Source organism: Monodelphis domestica, chromosome 4 (assembly GCF_027887165.1).
Source record: "Monodelphis domestica isolate mMonDom1 chromosome 4, mMonDom1.pri, whole genome shotgun sequence".
Taxonomy (NCBI): Eukaryota; Metazoa; Chordata; class Mammalia; order Didelphimorphia; family Didelphidae; genus Monodelphis; species Monodelphis domestica.
The window spans coordinates 337,873,786-337,896,271 of record NC_077230.1 but is presented as its reverse complement, the minus strand read 5'-3'; the positions used below and the strand labels follow the sequence as shown (position 1 = coordinate 337,896,271).

Sequence of the window (22,486 nt, the reverse complement as noted above, 5' to 3'; positions counted from 1 at the left end):
AGATAAAAAGTTAGGGTGACTTGCATAAGGCTGTACACAGATATACCTAAATAGTTAGGACTGCAAGCAAGTATGGGGTTCTTTCCACTTCTCTGTATTCACCAGAGGTACTTCGTAGCATAGTGGATAGAGTGCTGAGTCTTAAGTCACAAAGACATGAGTTCAAATTTGACCTTAGGCACTTATTCTCTTGTGTGACCCTGGAGGAGTCACTTAGCTTCTAGTTGTCCATTTCTTTATAAAATGGGGATAAACCAAAGAGATAATAAGGAAAAAGACTTGTACAAGAATATTCATAGCTGCGCTCTTTGTGGTGGCCCAAAATTGGAAAATGAGGGGATGCCCATCAATTGGGGAATGGCTGAACAAATTGTGGTATATGTTGGTGATGGAATACTATTGTGCTAAAAGGAATAATAAAGTGGAGAAGTTCCATGGAGACTGGAACAACCTCCAGGAAGTGATGCAGAGCGAGAGGAGCAGAACCAGGAGAACATTGTACACAGAGACTAATACACTGTGGTATAATCGAACGTAATGGACTTCTCCAGTAATGGCTTTACAATGTCCCTGAACATTCTGCAGGGATCCAGGAGAAAAAAAAAACAACAAAAAGCTATCCTCAAGCAGAGGACAAACTGAGGGAGTAAAAACACCGAGGAAAAGCAACTGCTTGACTACAGAGGATGAGGGGACATGATCGAGGAGAGACACTAAATGAGCGCCCTAATGCAAATACCAACAACAAGGAAATGGGTTCAGAGCAAGGACTCATGTGATACCCAGACGAATCACGCATCGGCTAGGCTAGGGAAGGGGTGGCGGGGGATTGAGGGGGGGGAAGAAAATGATCTGTTTCCAATGAACAATTTATGAAAATGACCAAATAAAATGTTTTAAAAACTAAAAAAAAAAGGGGAGGATAAAAATAACATCTACCTCACAGGGTTGCTATGAAGATCGTGATTTTTAAAAAAATATTTTTCCTACAAGAATACAAGAATATTATATAAATTTATAATTTTACAATATATAATATATATTTATTTTCAATATAGAATATATAAATATAATATAATAATATAGAAATATTTATTTATAATATAGAATATATATTTATTTACAATATAGAATATATAAATAGAATATAATAATATATAAATATTTATTTACAATATATAATATATAAATAGAATGTAATAAGATATAAAAGTATCTGGAATAAATATAAATATTATATATATTTACATATATATAATATTTATAAAGCACTTAGCATAGTGCCTGGAACATAAAAACATAAGAACATAAGAACATATAAATATTTCTTTGTTTCTCTTTTTACATAGAAAATAGATACCAATCACACAATAGGTGCTTAATAACTACTTAATCAATTATTTGAATCAGAAAGTATTTTTAATAGAGAGGCATTAAAAATAGAGGAGTAATAATACTAACTAGAATTAAAATCTATTTTAAAATATCCAACACGACACAGAATGACTAATAAATGTTGAATCAAAGTGATTGTGATTCTCTGAATAAGTACAATACATGAAAATGTTTTCTGTATTATAATCCTATCATAGTAATAGCTATCATTTTCTGTGAGATTTGAAAGTTCAGAATGACTTACCCTTAGGGGTAGTTGGTATCAGTATTATTATCCCCATTTTACAGATGATAAGATAGGGTAAGAAGGTGAGTGATGTGGCCTGGGTTAGATGGCTAGTAATTGTTAGTCAGTAGAACAAATTTGGTCTCGACCTGAGGCCACACTGCTTCTCCTTTTTTCTCCTTTTTCATTCTCAATCCCCCGCATCCTCTTTTCCCATCCCTCCTCGCCTTTTACATCTCCAGATACATTCTCTCTCTGTCTCTTTCTCTTTCTCTGTCTCTCTTTCTCTCTCTCTTCCTCTCTCTCTCTTTTCCTCTCTCTCTCTTTCTCTTTCTTTTTCTTTCTCTCTCTTTCTTTCTCTGTCTCTCTTTCTCTGTCTCTGTCTCTCTCTCTCTTCCTCTCTCTCTTTCTCTCTCTCTCTTTCTCTTTCTCTCTTTCTCTGTCTCTTTCTTTCTCTGTCTCTGTCTCTGTCTCTCTGTCTCTTTCTCCTCTCTCACACTCACACACACTCTCACACACTCACTCTCACACACACACACTTTCTCTTTGAGAGGAAGAAGAGAATGGAACTCAGGTTCACCGTGAAATGGAGCACTGGAGCATTCTAAATTGGGGGGAGTTAATGGTGGCAGGAAGTTGGCCGTGTAGCCCAGGAATGAGTCCAGACTTAGAGAACAAGAGGAACCTGGGAGTCAGGCTGGAGGCACAGTGGGATTTTCCCCCAATGCAAACTAGTGGGGCCACATGTTAGACAGGCTGATTCCTAGTGCAATAATGGGTACAGCTGTATAAACGTAGTTCTCCCCCCAAAGCAAGGATCACAAGAAACACATAAACCCAAAGCCTGTGGCTAGTCAGTTTAGTTCAGTCCATCTGTTTCAGATGTACCCAGAGTTGTAATTAGACATTCCTTTTCCTGGGCAAATGTGGTTCAGTGGAGCAGTAGCTGAGAGGATGGTCTGAGGGCAGGAGGGGCATGGTTGGGAGTGTACCCTGCTAGAGAAGCGATGGCTCCTACCAGATGTCCATTCCCAGGGATAACACCCATATTGTGGAACCTTGTTATGGCTCCACTTCCATACAGATGAATGGCAGCTGTCTTGTTCTGGGGGTCATGAAAACTACTTAGCTCTCAGCGAGGTTGTTGCCTCAGGAAACCACAGCAACCACTGATGATTAGAGGAGAGGTATTTTAAGAGAATGTCCTTGTGCTCTGCAAGTTTCTTTGATTTTATCTTCTTTCCATTAAATGCTAGAAAAGCCCTTTAAGTAAGTACAAAACTGAGAGGATGAAGGAAAGAGGGAAAAAAGGAAAACATAGAGGAAGGAAGAAAGAAAGGGAGGAGACAGGAAGGAAGGAAAGAAAGAAAATATAAATGGGAGGAGAGAGGAAGGGAGAAAAAAAGGGAGGGAGATAGAAAAAGGGAAGAAGGAGGGAAAGAAAGGAGTATTTATTAAGTGCCTGCTATGTGCCAGGTACTGTGCTAAGCACTTTAGAAAAAAATTTTCATTTGATCCTCACAACTCTGGGAGCTAGGTGTTATTATCATTCTCATTTTATAGTTGAAGAAACTGAGGCAGATGGTGGTTAAATAACTTGCTCAGGGTCACAGAGCTAGCAAGTGTCTGAGAATGGATTTTAATTCAGTTCTTTCTGATTCCCAATCAAGCATTCTATTCCCTAAACCACCTCCGCTGCCTCCAGCAGATGCCTTTAATGTTTATCTGGTTTATTCACTTATTTTTACACAAAGGGGAACTGAGACCCAGGGTGATAAAGTGACTTGTGTAGTGACACACAAGTGAACTGTGGAGCTGAGATTTGAGCAGAATTCCTCTAACTCCAGTGTGTTCTTCCTATCATTCTACACTTGAAGTAAACTAAAGAGAAAGGACTATCCAGGTTAGATTAGATTTGAGGAAATAGGAGAAAGCTGACAAATTGGGGGCAGCCCCATAGCTTAAGGGCAAGCAGAAGCCAAACAAAGCAGAGAGAGTAGTATGGAAAAAAAATCATGCCCAGAAAGAGAGAGGCAATAGTCCCACTCCCACTTCCCTGGCCAGACTCCATTTAAATGTGTTCAGTTATGGGCAACACACGTTTGGATACACACTGACAAGTGGGAGTCTGATCAGAGGAGGATAAGATAAGAAGGGGCCACGCCAATCAATTGTTCATCTAGTGTTTATTAAGCACCTACTATGTGCAGGTTACTAAGCCAAGCATGGGTTATATAAAGAAAAGCAAAAGGAGGAGTCCCAACCCTCAAGAAACTCACAGTCATGGAATGGGGGAGACAACACGCAGATGGCAACTTACAAAGTTGGAGACAAGATAAATCAGAAATCATCAACAAAGGGCAGGAACAGCCAAGGAATCAAGAAGATGTCTTGAAGGAGGTGGGAGCCTAGAAAGATTTGTAACTATCTCGTCTGGAAGGGAGAAGACTTAAGGAAGCATCTGGCCAATATCCAAGTATCTGAAGGGGTGACGTGGAAGAAAATGAGGCTTGTTATCCGTGGCCCCAAAGTGCAGAACTCAGAGTGACAGGTGGAAGACAGAAGTAGATTTTGGCTGTCTAGAAGTCCTGCTCTAACATTTCATCATAGACCAGAGGAGACCCTGGGTTCTTCAAAGGTCCTTCAAGTAGAACAAAACCCATTAATAAGGCTTGCCAGGCTGTGGACTGGCTGCGGACTATGGATCTCTTGTCCAAAGTAATAAGCTTATCAAATGCCAAGAGGCTTATCCCGAGAAAGTGGTCACAAGATAATTGGTTCTTTTTGGCCAGAGCAACTTACAAAGCTTATTTCCCAAGGCTAGGAGGGATTGTGATCTTCATGGACAGAGAGAAACCAGTTCTCCTGGAATTAAGGATTCCAGTAGCCTTAACATATATAATATTATATATGTGATATATGACACATTAATATTAATTTTCCTGCACATCTCAGTTTACAAAGCACCCTGAATTTTGCGAAACATTACATAGATATTTTTTTCCAGTTGATGTCTTTGAGACAGGCATGGAAAACATTAGAAGTCCCATTTTATGAATGAAAAAACTGACTTTCATAGGATGAAAGGATGTGTCTAAGGTCACACAGCTTTGAGTGCTGGGCCTCAGAAGAGAACCAAGTTTCCTGATTCCAATTTTAGGTTTATTTACATGATACCTATTACCTGTTTAAAGTCTGTCTGATCCTGAGCTAGTTTCTAAATCATCACCTTTGCTTTACAACAAAATGCTTGGCATCTCAGTGGTTAAAACATATATACTTGCCCTTACACATGTCCAGAAAATCTCAAAAGGCCAATATTTTCAACAGTATTTCACAATTCTGGTTCCTCTTGCCTGCTTACTCAAGTCCAGCTTTTCATTGCTACCTTTCTTTCCATCCACAGTCTTATTATATTTTATAATAGTCTATATTATTATATTATATTATATTATATTATATTATATTATATTATATTATATTATATTATATTATATTATATTATATTATATTATATTATATATCATATTATATATAAATTATAATTATTCTATATTATAATATCCTTATTTTTCCTCTTGCTTGTATCTTCGGCTCCTTCTTCCCTGCCTTTCTGTAAGAAGGAAAGGCAGGGAGCCCTTCAAAAACCTCAAGCCAGAAAATACCGACTTCTCCATCTGGAGCCACTCAACCGGAAGCCTGATGTGGCCTCTGGCTGTAAGGAATGGGATAGGCCCAGCAACACTGCTTTGGGCTTCAGAAGTGGGTGCCAACCTTGGCGCTGTGGCACTGTACCAAAAAAAAATCCCACTCTATTGGGGCCTCTTGAAAGAGCCACAGACCATTCTTTCTGCCTGGCATGCAATTTGAGAAGAGGGGGAAAGCCAGAGGGAAAAGGGGGGCGATTATTTGAGCCAACTCAAAGCGTGCGCTTCCCCAGTCAGACACTGGAGATGCTTAGCCAACTGCTTTGGTGGGACCCTCGTTAGAAGCACTGACATCTACTGAGGGAGGAGAGCTGGGTGAGGCCTTCTGAGAGAGCTGGAGTTTGCTGTATGCTCCTAGGGGAAAATCTTCTTGAAAGAGGCCTCAGCCATGGGACTATGCTCTGTGAAGGGGATGGAGAGGATGGGCCTCTGGAATCCCTTCCCTGGCCTCATTTTCTTGGCTCTCCTTGCCTCTTTCAGCAATACAGTGTCCAAGCTTGTTGAGGCCAACCAGAGCCAAATGCTAACATCATGCAGACTCTCTTGGAGAAAATACCTTACCAACAATGTTTACTCCCTCATTAATGGCAAAAAGAAAGAAAAAAAAAACAAAACAACTCTCCCATATGAACAGAAGAACTGGCCTCCATCCTGTATTTACTCACACAGTAAAATCCTAATTAATTGGGACCCAACTAACAAGAACTTTCCATTAATTAGACTTTCTCCTCTCTTTTATACTTTTAGGATAAATAAGCTGAATAGACTTGTTATCCATACAGAATTATGGGCATTTTCCACCCATTTGGTGCATGCTTTGAAGAATACCTATTGTCCAGATTCTGATATGTTGTTGGTGAGGTAGGTCAGCTAAATGGTGCCACAGTGCACAGAGCGCCAGGCCTGGACTCAGGAAGACTCATCTTCTTTAGTTCAAATCCAGCCTCAGGCACTTATGAGGAATGTGATCCTAGTCAAGTCACTTAACCCTGTTTGCCTCAGTTTTCTCAGCTGTAAAGTGAGCTGAAAAAGTTCATGTCAAACCACTCTAGTATTTCTGCCACAAAAACCCCAAATAGAGTCATGAAAAATTGGACATGACTGAAAGGACTGAACAACAACAGCAGAGAGGTTCTTAGGAATTAAAAAGTCAGAGAAAGGCAAGAAGGTTAGTGGCTAAGAGGGTCAACTCTGAAATTAGGAGACCAAGGTTTAAGTCTTGTCTCTCTGATACATCCTCCTCTGAGATCCTTTCTAGCTCAATTTTTGTCCTATTTTCCTTTTTTCAGTTCATAATGTTTATGGTTCATTCAAGTGGAAATGTCCAATAGACAGTTGGTAATTTGGGTCTGAAGCTCATGAGACTGACCACAATTGTGTCTATAACGCTCAAAGTCAAAAATATCCAGAGGTGATACTCAAACATCTGGATGTTGATGATATCACAGAGAAAGATGATATAACAAAAAAGAAAAAAAAAGATTCTGGGGAATAGTTTTTGGGTGCACCCCAAATTAGGGGGTGATAACCTGGATGATGATCTACGCAAAGGGAACTGAGGAGGACTGGCAAGAGAATCAAGAAACAAATGTCACGAAAAGTATGTAGGGAGAGAGAGTGTGAAAAGCTACCAAGGGGTCAAGACAGTATGGACAGAGGAAAAGCACTGAATTAGACAATAAAGAGATCATTGAAAAGTTTGGAGAGAGTAGATTCAGTTGAATGACCAAGTCTAAACCTCAGTTCTAAGTGACCGAAAATGGAGTGAGAGGAGAGAAAGAATAGGTTGGTGTAGATGGATTTTTCTAGGAATTCGGTTGTGAAAATGAGAGATGAGAGCATGAGGGGAGGGGAAGTTCAAGTGATGATTGATTTGTAAACTGCTTGAAAGCAGGGCTATCGTCTTACTTATTTCTGCAGTTCCTGAAGTGCATTTAGTAGGCATCCGATAAATATTTCTGGTACTGAAGATTTAGTTTGTTGGCTGTCAGTCTGGGAGGAGCCTTGGGTCATCAGTTAGTTCAACTCCCTAATTTTATAGATGAGAAAACTAAGGGAAAGAAGAAGGAACCAGCACAGTTACCTGTGGACTAAGCAGAGGAGGCAGAATCTAATTTCTGGCCTCTTGACTTCGGACACACTATTTCACCTCTCTGAAATGTAGTTCGCCTCATCTTTAATATGGGTGTAATAATAATAGCTAACATTTATATTGCATTTTATATATAAATAGATGTACATGCTTGTTTAATCCTCGTATATCCATTTATAGTTTGATCTTCATATATATTTAATCCTCATATATACATATGTCACTACTCTACTAAAGAAACTTCAGTGTCTCTCCTTGTTCCACCCAGACTCAAACATGCAGTTCTGTTTGGCATTGGAATCTCTTCACAACCTGGATCCTCCCAGTCTTTCTGTTCACATATTCTATGGTTGAGCCAAGCTGGGCTATGTGCTGCTCCACACACATACTACTACCATCTTTGATCTTTGGTTGGGCTATTCCTCACAGCTGGAATGTGCTGCCTGCTCATTTTGTCTTAGAATCCCTGATCTTTCTCCAGAACCACATCCAAATCACTTTTTTTAAACCCTTACCTTCCATACTGTATATTGGATCCAAGGCAGAAGAGTGGTCAGGGCTATGCAATGGGGGTTAGTGACTTACCCAGGGTCACACAGCTGGGAAGTGTCTGAGGCCAGATTTGAACCCAGGATCTCCCATCTCCAGGCCTGGCTCTCAATCCACTGAACCACCCATGTGCCCTTTCCAAATGACTTTCTGAAGGAGGTCTTTAGCAGTTCCTTATCTTCCTTCTACTTACGTTGCTTCCCTAGGAGATTATCCTCTAACCATCTTGAATATATTTTGTATGTACATATAGTTATTTATATGTTGTCTTTCCCATTAGAATGTTAGTTTCTTGAGGTTAGGGATTGCTCTGCCTCTTTCTGTATTTCCAGGGCTTAGCACAGTGCCTGGCATATAGTAAGCACTTTAGGAATGTCAACTGACTCAAACTGATTGCTGTAAAATATTAACTACCAAATTCATTCCTAAAGAGATGAAAACATACCTTTATGAAGGTGGGAGACTCTGGATTTGGGACACTGTTTATAATAATATCTAGCACATATCTATATCTATTGTATGTGTGTGTATTAAGGTATTTGGTTAAATAAAATAAAATACTTTGCAACTATCTTATTTCATCCTCACAATGATTCTGGTAAGTAGTTACTTCCATTTTGCAAATGATGAAACTGAGGCTGAAAAAATTTAAATGACTTGTCCAGTGTCATAAAACCAGTAAGTTTCTAAATAGGAATTGAATATAGGCCTTCTTGACTTCATATCCAGCACTCTATCCATTGCACCCCCTTGCTGATTTTTCAATTACATTAGTGAGTTTTGTTAAATAATTAATTTTTCCCTTTTTAATCCTTTGTTAAAAGGGAAAGATCAGGGATGACACATATAAAACCCAGTGGAACTTCTCGTTGACTATAGGAGGGAACTGGGAGAAGGGGAGGGAAGGAACAGGAATCATGTAACCATGGAAAAATATTCTAAATCAATTAATTAAATAATTTTTTTCAAATTAAACAAAAAGTGAATGATCAGGGGGCATCTAGGTGGTTCAGGAGATTGAGAATCAGGTTCAGAGATGAGAAGTCTTGGGTTCAAATATGACCTCAGATACTTTCTAGCTTTGTCATCCTGGGCAAGTCCTGTTCAGATATGAATCACCCTCAGTGGTTACAGAGGCTCCAGAATCTCTGAAGATCTGGAGTATTTGGAGTACCACCCCCTATCCCCCCATTGCCTACATAGTATTGATTCTAAGAAGGAAGGGAAATGTTTAAGGGAAAAAAATAAGTGAATGATCACTGGGAGGGGTGACAGGGAATGGATATATTGGGAAATAATAATATAATATAATGATATTGTGATATAAAAATATCTCTAAAGTACAAAGGGTTACAAATTGTAATTGTGATGGTTGACAAATTAATATGTCCCACTTTTATGAAACATCACGACTTAGAAAGGATTTGTTTACAACTTCTTGGAGGTAAGTAGTGCAAGTATCATTATCCCTTCTTAAAAGATGAGGAAAGGGATGATCTTAGAGGCAAAGTAAATTGCCTTAAGTCACACAGCTAGGAATGTCCAATTCAGGACCCAGATCTTTTCACTCTTTCCTTTTTTTTTAAGCCCTTACCTTCTGCTTTAGAATCAATACTGTGCATTGGTTCCAAGGCAGAAGTACGGTAAGGGCTGGGCCATAGGGACTAAGTGACTTGCCCAGGGTCACCCAGCTGGGAAGTGTCTAAGGACATGTTTGAGCCCAGGACCTCCAGTCTCCAGGCCTGACTCTCCATCCATTGGGCCACCCAGCTGCCTCAACTTCTCTACACTCCAAAGCCAACAATGTTTTCAGCCTTCCCCCCAAAGCTGAAAGGAAAGGGAAGCTGGGGAACTGAGATTTGGACCTGGAACTGACTTTGAACCTTGCTCTGCTCCTTACTATCTGTGGGATTTGGGATAAGTCATGTCACCTTTCCAAGCTCCCCTTTCCCCATTTTGCAAATGGGGACTCAGCCCTGGACCACGTGGATCCCTGTTGTCACGAAGATCAAATGAGGGAATGTGTGTAAAATGCTTTGTTAACCCTAAGGTGCTTTGTAAATGTCAACTGTCACTGCTGATGATCTCAGTGTATTAGTATTAATTACTATTTCTGAGAGCCACTTTTGAGGTTGATTGTGCCCAGAGGCTTTGTTATCCTGGTTTTCCCCTTTGTAGAGATTTAAAACTCTTGCCTGGCCCACCATCCATCTTTTTTGACAGGCAGTTGTGCCCCATCCCTCCCTCCCTCCCTCCTGGGAAGCATTTCTGTTTCCCAGACACCCTGCTTAGCTTCTGGGGAGTATAAATCTCATAGGGCAGACCTCAGGCTCCACTCCATTGCCCTCCAACTCCCCAAAGCTCCTGATCTCAGCAGGGTTTTGGAATTCCCACAGGTGGATAGGGCAGTGGGAAATGAGAGTCATGTGGAAACTATAAATGGGGAGGGGAGAACTCAGAATAAATCCCTTAGAGAAGTATTCCAAATAATTAGGGGTAAGCACATGCCATCAGAGATTCTGGGGACTCTGAGACCAATGAGGCTGACTCATATCTGAATAGGAATAATAGTAATAATAATAGTTAGCAAATAAGATATTATATTAAATTTAAAAAAAGAAAATAATTCACTTGAGATCTTCTAATCTGCTGCCAGATACTTACTAGCTGTGACCAAGATATTGGATTGGCTTGCCATTTCTTTTTCAAGCTCTTTTTCCAGATGAGGAAACTGAGGCTAACAAGGTTAAGTGACTTGCCCAGGGTCACATGGCTAGTGTCATGGAGCAGATTTGAACTCTGGTCTTGCGAACTCCAGTTCATTGCTTGATTGACTGTACTCTCAAGCTACCTCTGATATGTTTGGTGATATCCAAATGAAAGATCTTAAGTGAAAAAGGGATCATTATTTTCATTTAAAAATTTTAATATATTTAATTTCACCCAATTATAATACAAAATGACAGTTTTAACATTTATTTTCCAAAGTTTGGAGTTCCAAATTCTCTCTTTCTTTCACCCCTCCCTTCCTGAGATAATAAACAATCTGATCTAGGTTATACATGTGTGATCATGCAAAATATATCTCCACATTGGTCATGCTGTGGAAGGAGAATCATATAAAACAAAAATGAAATCACACAAAAAAAGAAAGTGAAAAATAGTATGCTTTGATGTGCATTCAGACTCCCTCAGTTCTCTCTCTGGAGATGGATAGCATTTTTCATCATGAGTCCTTTGGATCCGTCTTGGGTCACCACACTGCAGAGAATCACTAGTGCTCTTTATTTTCCAGGGAGGACAATTCCACATTTGGACAGTTTTCATGACTAGGACATTCTCAGTTATATTTGAAATGAAAATCTGACTCCCTCTAATTTCTACCCATGGATGCACCTCTTGGGCAAAACTAGGTCTCTCTAATCCCTCTTCCTTTGGGCAAGACTTTGAATATTTCATGGGAATCATAAAATTAGAACTGGAAGGGCTTCAAAATTTATGGAACCTAAGGGTTTCATTTTACAGGTGATATAACTGAGGCACAGAGAGTTTGTTACTTATCCAAGGTGAAACAGCTAAACTGAGGTACTATTTGAATCCAGGTCTTCCAGACACTAAGTCCAGCACTTAATCCTCCATAGTAGCCTAAAGAATATTATGCTTCATTCTTCTTCTTTAAAAAAAAAACAGCTCTTACTTTCTGTCTTAATATTAATTCTAAGCCAGAACAGTAATGAGGGTTAGGCAATCCAGGTTAAGTGATTTGCCCAAGGTTGCAGAAGTAGGAAGTATCATGCTTCATTCTAATTTCATTCTCCTAAAAGGTTTCAGCAGAACTGGAATTCTTCTGTGCTCACTATTATTATTATCAGTTTCTATCTACTACTTTATACTTTAATTATCTAATAGCCACACTGTTTGCTATTGAGGGCAAGTATATTTAGCCCCATTTAATTGATGGAGAAAGAAGGGCTCAGATGTTTAGGGGACTAGCTTGTGATCACACAGTAGCTTTATGTGAGAGCTTGGACAGGAATCCAGCTTCCTTGTCTCAAAGTCAAAGGCTTTGTCTAGCACCCTTCCCCTCACCCTAATATAATACCCAATTGACCGTTCATAAATGTGCTTTTTGAAATGACCATTTATTAAACCTTTAAGTCTTTTATGAATGAATATGGATTGTGTAGAGCTTCTTTTCCCTAAGAGTTTCTCTGTTTGGGTTTTTTGTCTTTAGAAGCTTGAATAGGTCAAGGAATACACCTACTGTGTGTAGATGAGAGAGAAGCCCAGACATCTTGTCTATGACCCCACAATGAATGGACAAGGAATGGCCAAACCAGAGTATTTCGGGATGAGGTAGCCTAGTTTCTGAGAGGCAATTTAGAGCTTTGGACTTGGAGTCAGGAAATCTGGTCTGAGTTCTGATCCTGATTCTTACTAGCATATCTTGGGCAAGTCACTTTACTTTCTTTGTCTCAGTTTCCACATTATGTAAAATAAGGATATTAGCACTAATAACAACATCTTCCTGGGGCTTTTCTATAGAAATTATTTTAAAGCCCCTTTAAAAATAATATGAATTGAAGCATACTCATCAAACTTTATTTTTTTGTCTGTGTTTTATTTTACAACATGGCTAATATGGAAATCTATTTTGTAAAACTTCATATGTATATTTGATATCAAATTGCTTGCTTTCTCAGGGAGGGCAGGTGGAAGGAAGAGAGAATTTGCAGTTAAAATATTTAAATGAATCTTAATTTTAATATGTAATTGGGAAATATTTAGCAAAATAAATAAAATATATTAAAATGAATTAAAAAACTGAGACGCATTGGGTATAAGACCTTAATTGTATGACCTAGGGCAAGTCCTTTTACTTTTCTCTGTGTTAATTTGTCTCTCTGCACAATAGGCATATTAATATTTTCATAAATAATTATATAATTATAGTTAGCCCTCAAGCAGTGCTTTACGTTTTTCAAAGTTCTTTACAGATATTACCTCCTTTCACCAAATTGGCAAGGTAGGTGCTATTATTATCCCTATTTTACAGATGAAGAAACCAAGGAAAACAAAGGTTAAATGACTTGTCTAGGGTCACACAGCTAGTAAATAACTCAGATCTTCCTGTCTCCAAGTCAACTGCTCTATCCATTATATCACCTAGCTTCGTTACCTACCTCATAGAGTTGTTTGCAGTGGGAGAAATGCTTTGTACAGCTTAAAGCACAATATTATTATTCTGGTCAAGCCTGCCAATATCCTTTTACTTTGGGGGCTGAGGTCAGACAGTAAACTCAGTCTCTCTTCCCTTCTCTCTGGTTTTGAGTCTGGCTGATATGGATCATCTGGGGGCTGTCGCCATCTGAGGTCTCCATAAATCAGAGCTGGGTCACAGGCTGTAGACTCTAAGACAGGAGGGACTGCCTCCTGGCTGCAGGGAGACCTAGCTATTAACCCCATCTCCCCTATATTCCTTGGCAGCCCCAGCACTTCAAAGCCAAGGACCAGATTTATGGGACAGCCTGGCTCCAGTTCATTCTCACAGACAAAGTCTACTGTTGCAACCCTCCAGTGGTCACCAGTTATTATGACTGACACATCCCAGATCCTGGATTGGGCAGGACCTCTTGGGGTCATCAATTGTTTCCCTCTGCCTCGAGGTAGGGTTGCCTGGGACTCATCCCAACCTGATGGGAGTGAGGCAGGTAGGGGGGCGGCAAGAGATGTAGGTCACTTTCATTGCTCTTTAATCTGTCAACGCCACTTACCAACTGCCCACCACATGTAGAGGACTGGGAGGTGTAGGGAAGCAGATCCCGATGGATTGTTGCTAATCAGCTTCTAGGTATTGATCAGTAAACCTGACTTTAAGCAGGAATTCTTAACCTGCAGGCCATGAACTGAAAAATACATTTCTGATCACTGAATTTCAATATCATTGGTTTCCTTTCCAATGCTATTAATTTTGTGTACAAAACATTTTTATGTTATATATTATACATAATAACATTAATTTGAGAAGGATTCATAGGCTTAATCAGACTGATAAATGTCAAAAATGGCTAAGAACTCCTTTATTGGCATTCATCTAAACCCTAGACAACCTGTTTGCTAATGGAGAGGGATTAAAAGGGACCACACTTTGATTTAATATAAGTAGGAAAGTTCTTAATAAATGGAATTATCCCAGAGTACAAGATGGGGTTGACTTTTTTGGAAAACCAGTTTCCCAACACTGGATCTCTTTCCCTAACAGAGGATAGCTGAGTCCTTGATTGTGGAGCTATGGGTAAAGCCTGGACTTGGAATGTTAAGATGCTAGAGTGAGGCTCATCATCATTGCTTAGCTATTGTCTAATCCTGGATTGCTTCCCTTGTCTAGACTCAAATTTCTCACCCATAAAATAGACATCATAGTCTTTGAATTACCTGACTAACAGGGATGACTTCTGTTACTCTTACTTGGTTGGGAGTACTCTTGGCCAACCTTTTGCCAACTTTAAGAGAGCCTTCATGATCAAGTCCAAGTTGGACCAGAAGACTTCTGTGGCTCCTTCTAATGATGAAAGTATGTTTTATTTATGAACCAAATGTTAATATCCCAAGTTTCATTTCTAGGGAGAAGGGGATTTAAATTGAGCTGGCAATTTCCATTACTTGCTTGTGTAAACCTTCCCAGATTCATGCTCAGAACTGTAACTTTACAAGGAGATCCAATGGTAGGGAGGGCACCAGGGAAAGCACAAAGCTTTCTCTTGGTGCATTGGCAGGGATTAGTGGTGGTCAACATACACTAGCTGGGTGAACTCAGAGAATCACAAAATCACCCCCAAAAAAGCCTTTGGAGGGATGAGGACTTGTGAAATGGAACCTTTTATCTGACCATCTGACCATATGCCTTTCATCCCATATTGTACTTGTCTCCAGCCCTATTTACAATCTCTGTTGGGAAGAGAAGTGGCACCTTCTGTTCAATAATGAAATCTCACACCTGGTCATACCATTCATATCTCAGGGATTTGGAACTTCTGTAGTATATCATCCAAACCCCATCGCCCACCTCCACCATCCAATTTCTCATTTCTATCCCCTTCAATCCTTCCACTCCAAAGTTTCAACCTTATTCCATCCAGCCCTTCCACCATGCACTCTGGAATATCTATTCGATAGGCAACAAACTTCCTTTTATCCTTTGCTTAGCTATTCCTCTCTCACACTTTCCATCTTCTAGCTGTATTGAAACCTGGCTTCTCCCTCATTATATAGATTCTCTGCTACTCTTTGCAGTACTTGCTGTACTCATTTCCCTTGATTCACTGGTTGAGGGAGGGAATTAGAATGCTCCCTTCTACTTTCAGGTTCTTCTCTTTCCTTCATCACTCTATAATCTCTCTTTCTTTGAGGTTCTTAACTATTCATATCTACTACTCAATCAAAACATTGGTAGTTGTCTACAGACACTCAGTACTCTATTTCCTTCCACAATGAGTTCTATATCTGGCTCACAATTTTTCTCACCTCCCCAATTTTTACCCTCAAACCAGGGGACTTGAACATACATATTTACTCTTCCCTCAAACACCTGAATCGTTTAGTTCCTCAGTCTACACACTCCCTATGAGATACTCCTCCATCTCTCCATCTTACTTTAGTCATACACAAAAAAGGTCATACCCTTGATCTTGCCATCAGCCACAAATGCACCACCTCTGAGTTCAAGAATTATGTGAATTAGACTGAAGAGTTCTCATTATAAGTCAAGAATTCTTTCTCTATTATCCTGAGAAAAGAACATACAGGATCAGGTTTATAGAAGCTAACACCATAGCCTTTCACGTGTACTTAATAAACATGCTCAATCAATGAAAGTAAGAAAAAGAAAAAAGAAAGAAGGAAAAAAGAAAGATGAAAAAAGAAGGAAAGAAAAAAGTAGAAAGGTAAAAGGAAGAGAGGGAGGAAAGAAGGAAGGGAAAGAAGGAACAAAATAGAAAAAAACAGAGAGAAGGGAAGGAGAGAAAGAGAGAGGGGGAGAGAGACAGAGACAGAAAGAGAGGCAGAAATAGACAGAGAAAGAGAGAGAGAGAGAAGAGAGAGAGAGAGAGAGAGAGAGAGAGAGAGAGAGAGAGAGAGAGAGAAAGAGAGAGAGAAAGAGAGAGAGAGAGGGAGAGAGGAAAAGAGAGAGAGAAAGGAGGAGGAGGAGGGGGAAGTAGGAGGGAAGAGGAAGTAGAGAGAAGAGAGGAGTAAGAGTAGAAAGAAAATTTTGCCTAGAGATTTTATTCCTGGATTATTCAAAAATGCCATACTGGCTCCTCACTCTTAGAACACCTCCTGATTAGTTCAATTAGACATTTGTGTAGCACTTATATAAAACACTTAGTACTGGGTATGTGAAAATGAAAAAATTAATAAACTAGCACGCACTTATTAACAGCTTATGATATGCCAGGCACTGTGCTAGGGTCTGACATTCTCTTTTATAAGGTCTTTCCATTTCTGAAATTCTCTGACTATAGGTACTGGAGTCAGGAAAACCCAAGTTCAAATGTGGCCTCAGACAGTTATTAGCTATGTGACCCTGAGCAAGTCATTTGAACTGTGTCAATCTCTGATTCTGTATCTGTAAAATGGGGATAATACTAGCACCTACTCCCCAGGATTATTGTTAAACTCAAATAAGGGGGGATTTATAGAACTCCAGGCCTGGAGACAGGAGAACCTGGGTTCAAATTTGGCATCAGATATTTCCTAGCTGAGTGACTCTGGGGGGCAAGTCACTTAACCGCCATTGCTTAGCCTTTGCCACTCTTCTGTCTTAGAACTGATATTAAGACAGAAGGCAAAAAATATCAAATGACAAAATTATTGTAAAGATCTTTGTAAAGCTTAAAATGCTATGCAAATAATAGTTATTATTATTGAGGTTGCTGGATGGTACAGTGAATAAATCATTGGATTTTGAGTCAGGAAGACCTGAGTTTAGATGTGGCCTCAGAATTCAATTAGTGATCTTGGGCAAGCCACTTAAACTTAGTTTGCCTTTATTTTCTCTGCTATAAAATGGAAATAATAATAGCACCTACCTCCCAGGGCTGTTATGAGGTACAGATGCAATACTTTATACATAGCTGACCTTAAAGTGATAATAATAAAATAATTTCCATTAATATCTATCTATCTATCTATCTATCTATCTATCTATCTATCTATCTATCTATCTATCTATCTATCTATCCATCCATCTATCTATCTATACATCTATCTATCTATCTATCTTATTTTTACTTTTGTAGTCATTCTCAAATTCCAGCAGAAGAAATTATGGCTCAGATAGGAGAGTTTATTTGCCTAAGGTCACTCAGCTAGTAAGAGATAGATCCCAGATTTGAAAGCTAATTCATCTGGCTGAAGATCCAACATTCTTCCAATTCTATCATCCAGTCAACTGAGGTCAAAGCAAATTGAGCATCTGAAGTGGTCTCTCTGAGCCTCTGCTTCCTTAGCTCTATAAAAAAAAGGAAGGGTTTGGGTAGATGACTTCTGAGGTCCTGTCTAGTTGTAAACCCATGGTCCTATGACCCTAATATATCTATAAACAGAAATGCTTTTGTCTTCCCAGCAAGACCAGGGCCACCTACAGTAGAAGCTCCAACCTCTCCAGAAGATCTAAGCGTTTACTACTCCATCTTCAAGTAGGTATCACCTACATAATCTCAGGCAAAGGAACTCTTACTCCCCAAATCAGAAACTTTAGAACCTTTTCCCCTTTATTCCAGATGGTAAACAAGCTTTGGAAAGTACAAAAAACCCCAAACTCCCCAAACCCTGCATGTTGTGGTATGTCACTCTTTTGCTCAGAAATTTTTAATAGATCCCAATTAGTTCTGGGCAAATGCACGGATTCATTCACTAGGCATTTAAGATATTCTGTAACTTGGAACCAACTTACTTTTCCAACCTCGTTTTAGTTTATTCCTTTCATACACATTGAATTATAGCCAAAGTTTAGAATCTGTTCTCTGAATTTGTCCAACCTTCTTCTTCCTTGGCATAGCCACACAAGCTCTCCTTTAGAGTGCAGGCCTTCATTATCAATACAGGTTGCAAAATTCTTTCCTTTCTTCAAGGCTCACCTCAGGTTCCAAGTCCTGTGCAATGCTTTCATGATGTCCACTAGCTAGAAATAAAGGTGCTCAGCATATGTTTATGTGCGTGTATGTGTATGTGAGAGAGAGAGGCATGGGGAGGGGTGGGGGGTGGAGAAAGAGGAAGGGGAGGTAGGTGATGGAGAGATTGGGAAGTTAGGAACAGGGCTGGGAGAGGAATAAAGGCTGGCTTGGGCCCCCTACAAAATGGAAATCCAAAGAGGAACTTACTAATTAGAGAAAATCCGTGTGGAAGGAGATTCTGGGACTCAGCGTCTGAGCTATAAGTAACTTAGAGGTTATCTGCTTTGGCTTCTGAACTTTGCAAATAACGATCCCAAGGTCTAAAGGCGTTCAGTGATGACCTCAAACACAGAGGGAATAAGTGGAAGAATCTGGCTTTGAACCCAAGTCTTCTTTCTCTTTGCAAGCTGGCTCTGGCCATCCAGCTTCCCAATAGATTTTTCTCTGTGCAAGCAGTAAATCCAATGAACTTAAGCCCCAGTATAGCTTTGGGGCCCAGTCACATTTGCATTAGCTGTCTATCTGGCTCATGTGGAACAAAAAATGCCAATGTGTGTCTTCCTTTTGTGTATAGTAGACTTGTTCCCTACGGGCTTCCTCAATGAGAAAAAACTCTACGGATGGCAGGCAGAGTTCAGGCCATCATGCAAATGTATGCTCTGTGCTCTAGGCCACCAGGATGAATAATTCAGCCAAACATCTGGAGGTTTGGCATGGTACAAATGAAATACTTGGATGGCTGGTTGAATTTTCCACTGTGCAGCATCCAGATGTTTGGGCATTAGAAAATAGGTCTTAGCTCCTTGTAGAACCTCTCTCAGCATATCCTAGGGGCTGGAGCTAGCAATTTGTTCTCTTCTCACTAGTGAGGTTAGAAGCACTGTGATGTAATGGGAACAAAATTCTGGGCTTGGAGCCAGGAGACTTGGGTTTGAGTCTTGGCTCCACCATTTATTAGTCACATGACATTTGGCAGGGTCATATGATCTTCATCTCTCTAATCACCTCACATGGTTGCTGTAAAGATCACATATTCTAATGTATGTAAAGTGTTTTGCAAATCCTTAAATGTGACATAGAAGCGAGCTGCTATTAGGAATCACATATGGTATAGATATAGTATAATTATATAATGCAATAATAGTAATAATCAGAACGACAGACTTATTGGTTAGATCTATTATTTTAGAGAGCACATATGTACATGTTCTCTCTCTCTCTCTCTCTATATATATATATATGAATATTTTTCTGGATTTAGTGTGTCTTAGCTTAATTTTTCTTTGGAACACACAATTATATATGTATTATATCTGTGTGTTCCAAAAGAAAATTAAGCAAAAACACATTAAATCCAGATGGGCAACAAATAGCTTTAATGGGCAAAACTTTAAACTTTCAGAGAACCCTGGAGCTTGAAGGACTTTAAGAGATGCAATTCCTCACGTTATAAATGATAAAAGTGTAACTCAGAGGGAGTGAAATAGACTAGCAGGAATGTGCCTCGAACCCTTGGAATTAAGTCCAATGTCCCAAGCACTGTTCAAAAAGGGTCCTTTCAAATCTAGGAAGTTTCTTATTGCCTGAGCTTGGGGGCTCTGTGTTTGTAAAACAACAAGACAAGGAGAGAATGATTTTAATGATCATTTATAGCCTAACAAACTTAGTTCTTCTCCAGACCTGGAAGCTATGACTCAGGAAAAGCCACCTGAGTTGAATTTCTTTGGCATTTCAAACATAATTCACATAACGCTTTCACTAACCAGCTAGGCTTCTGCCCATTATACCCTGAGGAGCACAAAAATGTTAGATGTCTAAATTCAGGTTTTCTTCTCAAATTTTAGCATTTGCAGAACACTACCACCAAAACTGTGAAAACTAGTGAAATATAGCAGAAAGTGTGCTAGAGTTAGGAGGGTTAGATGTGAATTCCATTCCTTGCTCTTATTAGCTATGCGAAGAAACCTCAATTTCTTTATCTGTGAAATGGGCATAATATTACTCACAGTACCTCCTCCTCATGGAGTTGTTATGAGGAAAACATTTTAGTCTAATCTTTACAGTGCTCTAAGAATGTTGTGATTTTTTGGCTGCAGAAATGTATATATATATTCTTTTCAAAAATATGTTGGTTTTTTTTTGCTCAACTTCTTTTTTCCCATCCCTTATCATTTCCAGCAAAGGAGAAAGAAAACAGAAAAGCAGCTTTACATGCCAACTAGAAATGGAAACAACAATACAAAGAGAGGCATTTGCAGGATGTTTCAAAAGAGTGACCCTGAGAATGATAAATGAACATAATTTGGCAACTTGTAGTGCCCAGCAGGTGAGGGAGTTGGTTCATAAAGAGCCACTTTAAAATTCCCCATTCACTATTATGTTCATAGAATCATAGAGAAGTCCTCGGTTTAATCCAGCCTTCTCAGTTTAAAGAGGAGGAAACTGAGGCCAAGGGAGGTGAATGATTTGCTATTCAAAAATATCAGTCATCTAGAGACAGAACCCACACTAGAATTCAGATCTCTGATTCCTAGTCCACAATTTTGCCATTCAAAGGTTAAAAACAAACAAACAGTGGGAATAGAATAAACTCTGCAGCCAAAGCCTCTTCAGCTCTTAAAATCTGTGTGCTATTTCTTTCTGGGGACAGCTGGGTGACCCAGTGGATAGAGCACTGGGCTTGGAATCAGGAAGACTCCATTCCTGAGTTCAGATCCATTCTCAGACACTTGGCAGCTGTGTGACTCTGGGCAAGTCACTTAATGCTGTTTGCCTCAGTTTCCTCAGCTGTAAAATGAGCTGGAGAAGGAAGAGGCAAACCACACCAGTATCTTTGCCAAGAAAACTCCAAATGGGGTTGTGAAGAGTCAGATATGACTGAAATGAATGAACAAAAGCAACAAAATTCCCCTTCTAGCTCTAAGTTCCTCTGTTTTATGTCCAAAGATTCTCTGCCCTATAGTCTTTTCCAGCTCTATGTTCCAAGATCCTTTCTAACACTGACATTTCTTCTCTAAGCTCCCTTCCAGATCTGACCTTTTGTCCCAGGGTTGTGTTGGAGCCAGCTTGTATTAGCTTTCATGAGAAGTGATTGTTAAATTTCAGTGCCAGCGTTTACATCTCAGAAAACAGCAAATGCTACAAACTGGGGCCTGACTTGTTGTTCTTTTGAGTGCTAGACTTAAGAATATGACAGAGAAAAATGTTAATAATGCAAATTAAACTTCAGAATGTGTTTTGAATACTTTTTATTTTTCCTTCTGGAGAGCCATCTGTAAACTGTGCAGCAACACAACCCTGCTTCCACCTCTTAATATTCTCTCATTCTAGGGCTCTTCTAGCTCTGACAAGGTTCCTCCAAGTTCTTACAATCTATATTCTAAAGTCCATTCCGTCACTGCCATTCTTTGCTCTAATATCTCTTCCAGCTCTGACAGTCTATGTTCTGTGTCCGAACATTCTTGGATACAAGATCTTTTTGGGTTCTATATTCTAAAATCCAGTCTTTGTTCCAAGTTCTCTTCCCACCCAGACAAGCTATCTTTTAAGATACCTCCAGATGCCAACATTTTCTATTCTAATGTTTTTCTCAATTCGGACACTGTTTGTTCTGTATTTCAACATTCTATTTTCCAAAGTCCCTTCTAGTTCTAAAATTCTTGAGTCAGAACACAATTTAGAAAGAATGCTAAACTGAATCCAAGCAAATGAAACAGACAGTTGAGAGATAAGATAAAAAAACAAACAAGCTGTGCTGAGTGAGAATATAGAGAAAGGAAAGAAGCAAAGAGAGGGAAAGTTTAGGAACTCAGAAGAGTGAAAAGTGTCCTCTAAGGCTCAGTATTCCTAAAGATAAATGAAGAGTGTGAGCACAAGTGGTTGAGGGGCTTGGAACTCACCACACTGTTTCTTTCTCCATCTCTCGGCTATAGTCCAGGAAGCCATGGCTCAGTTCCTTCAGCAGCCCCTTAATTGGGCTCCTGTCCGCAAGGTTGCTTTTGTTTCCTCCTTCGCAGCCTAGCCACAATCATCTTTCACACATGGCGCTCCGGCCAGATTGCTCCCCTGCACCAGGGACCTAAGTTAATAAGCTCCGGAGTTCCTCAAAGTGAGTTGCCACCTGCTCACTCCCACCCTATTCCCACCCTCCTTCCTGTTTCTTCCCATAACACCACACTGGCACTTCGTGGTCCCCGGGGCAGTCTTTTTCTTTCAGAGCAGCAAAGCCACTTCTTGAAATTCACCACCTATAGCTGGCTTTCATTCCTATGCCTTGGTTCCTTCCCAGGAAATTCAGGGCTCTGGAGAAAAAGCCTGGACAAGTAGGAGGCAGGTGGATAGAGTG

The 22,486-nt window shown here is 39.7% G+C and overlaps 1 protein-coding gene across 1 annotated transcript in view; it reads right to left on the bottom strand.

Annotated features, from left to right (window-relative positions):
- TENM4 (teneurin transmembrane protein 4) overlaps window positions 1-22,234 on the bottom strand; it is a 749,441-nt gene extending 727,207 nt beyond the window's left edge. Inside the window, exon 1 of the mRNA XM_056826133.1 lies at window positions 22,041-22,234. Within this exon, the coding sequence (XP_056682111.1) occupies window positions 22,041-22,086 (46 nt within the window). The 5' untranslated portion in view covers window positions 22,087-22,234. The remainder of the gene's footprint in view (window positions 1-22,040) is intronic.
- Window positions 22,235-22,486: the final 252 nt, after the last annotated feature.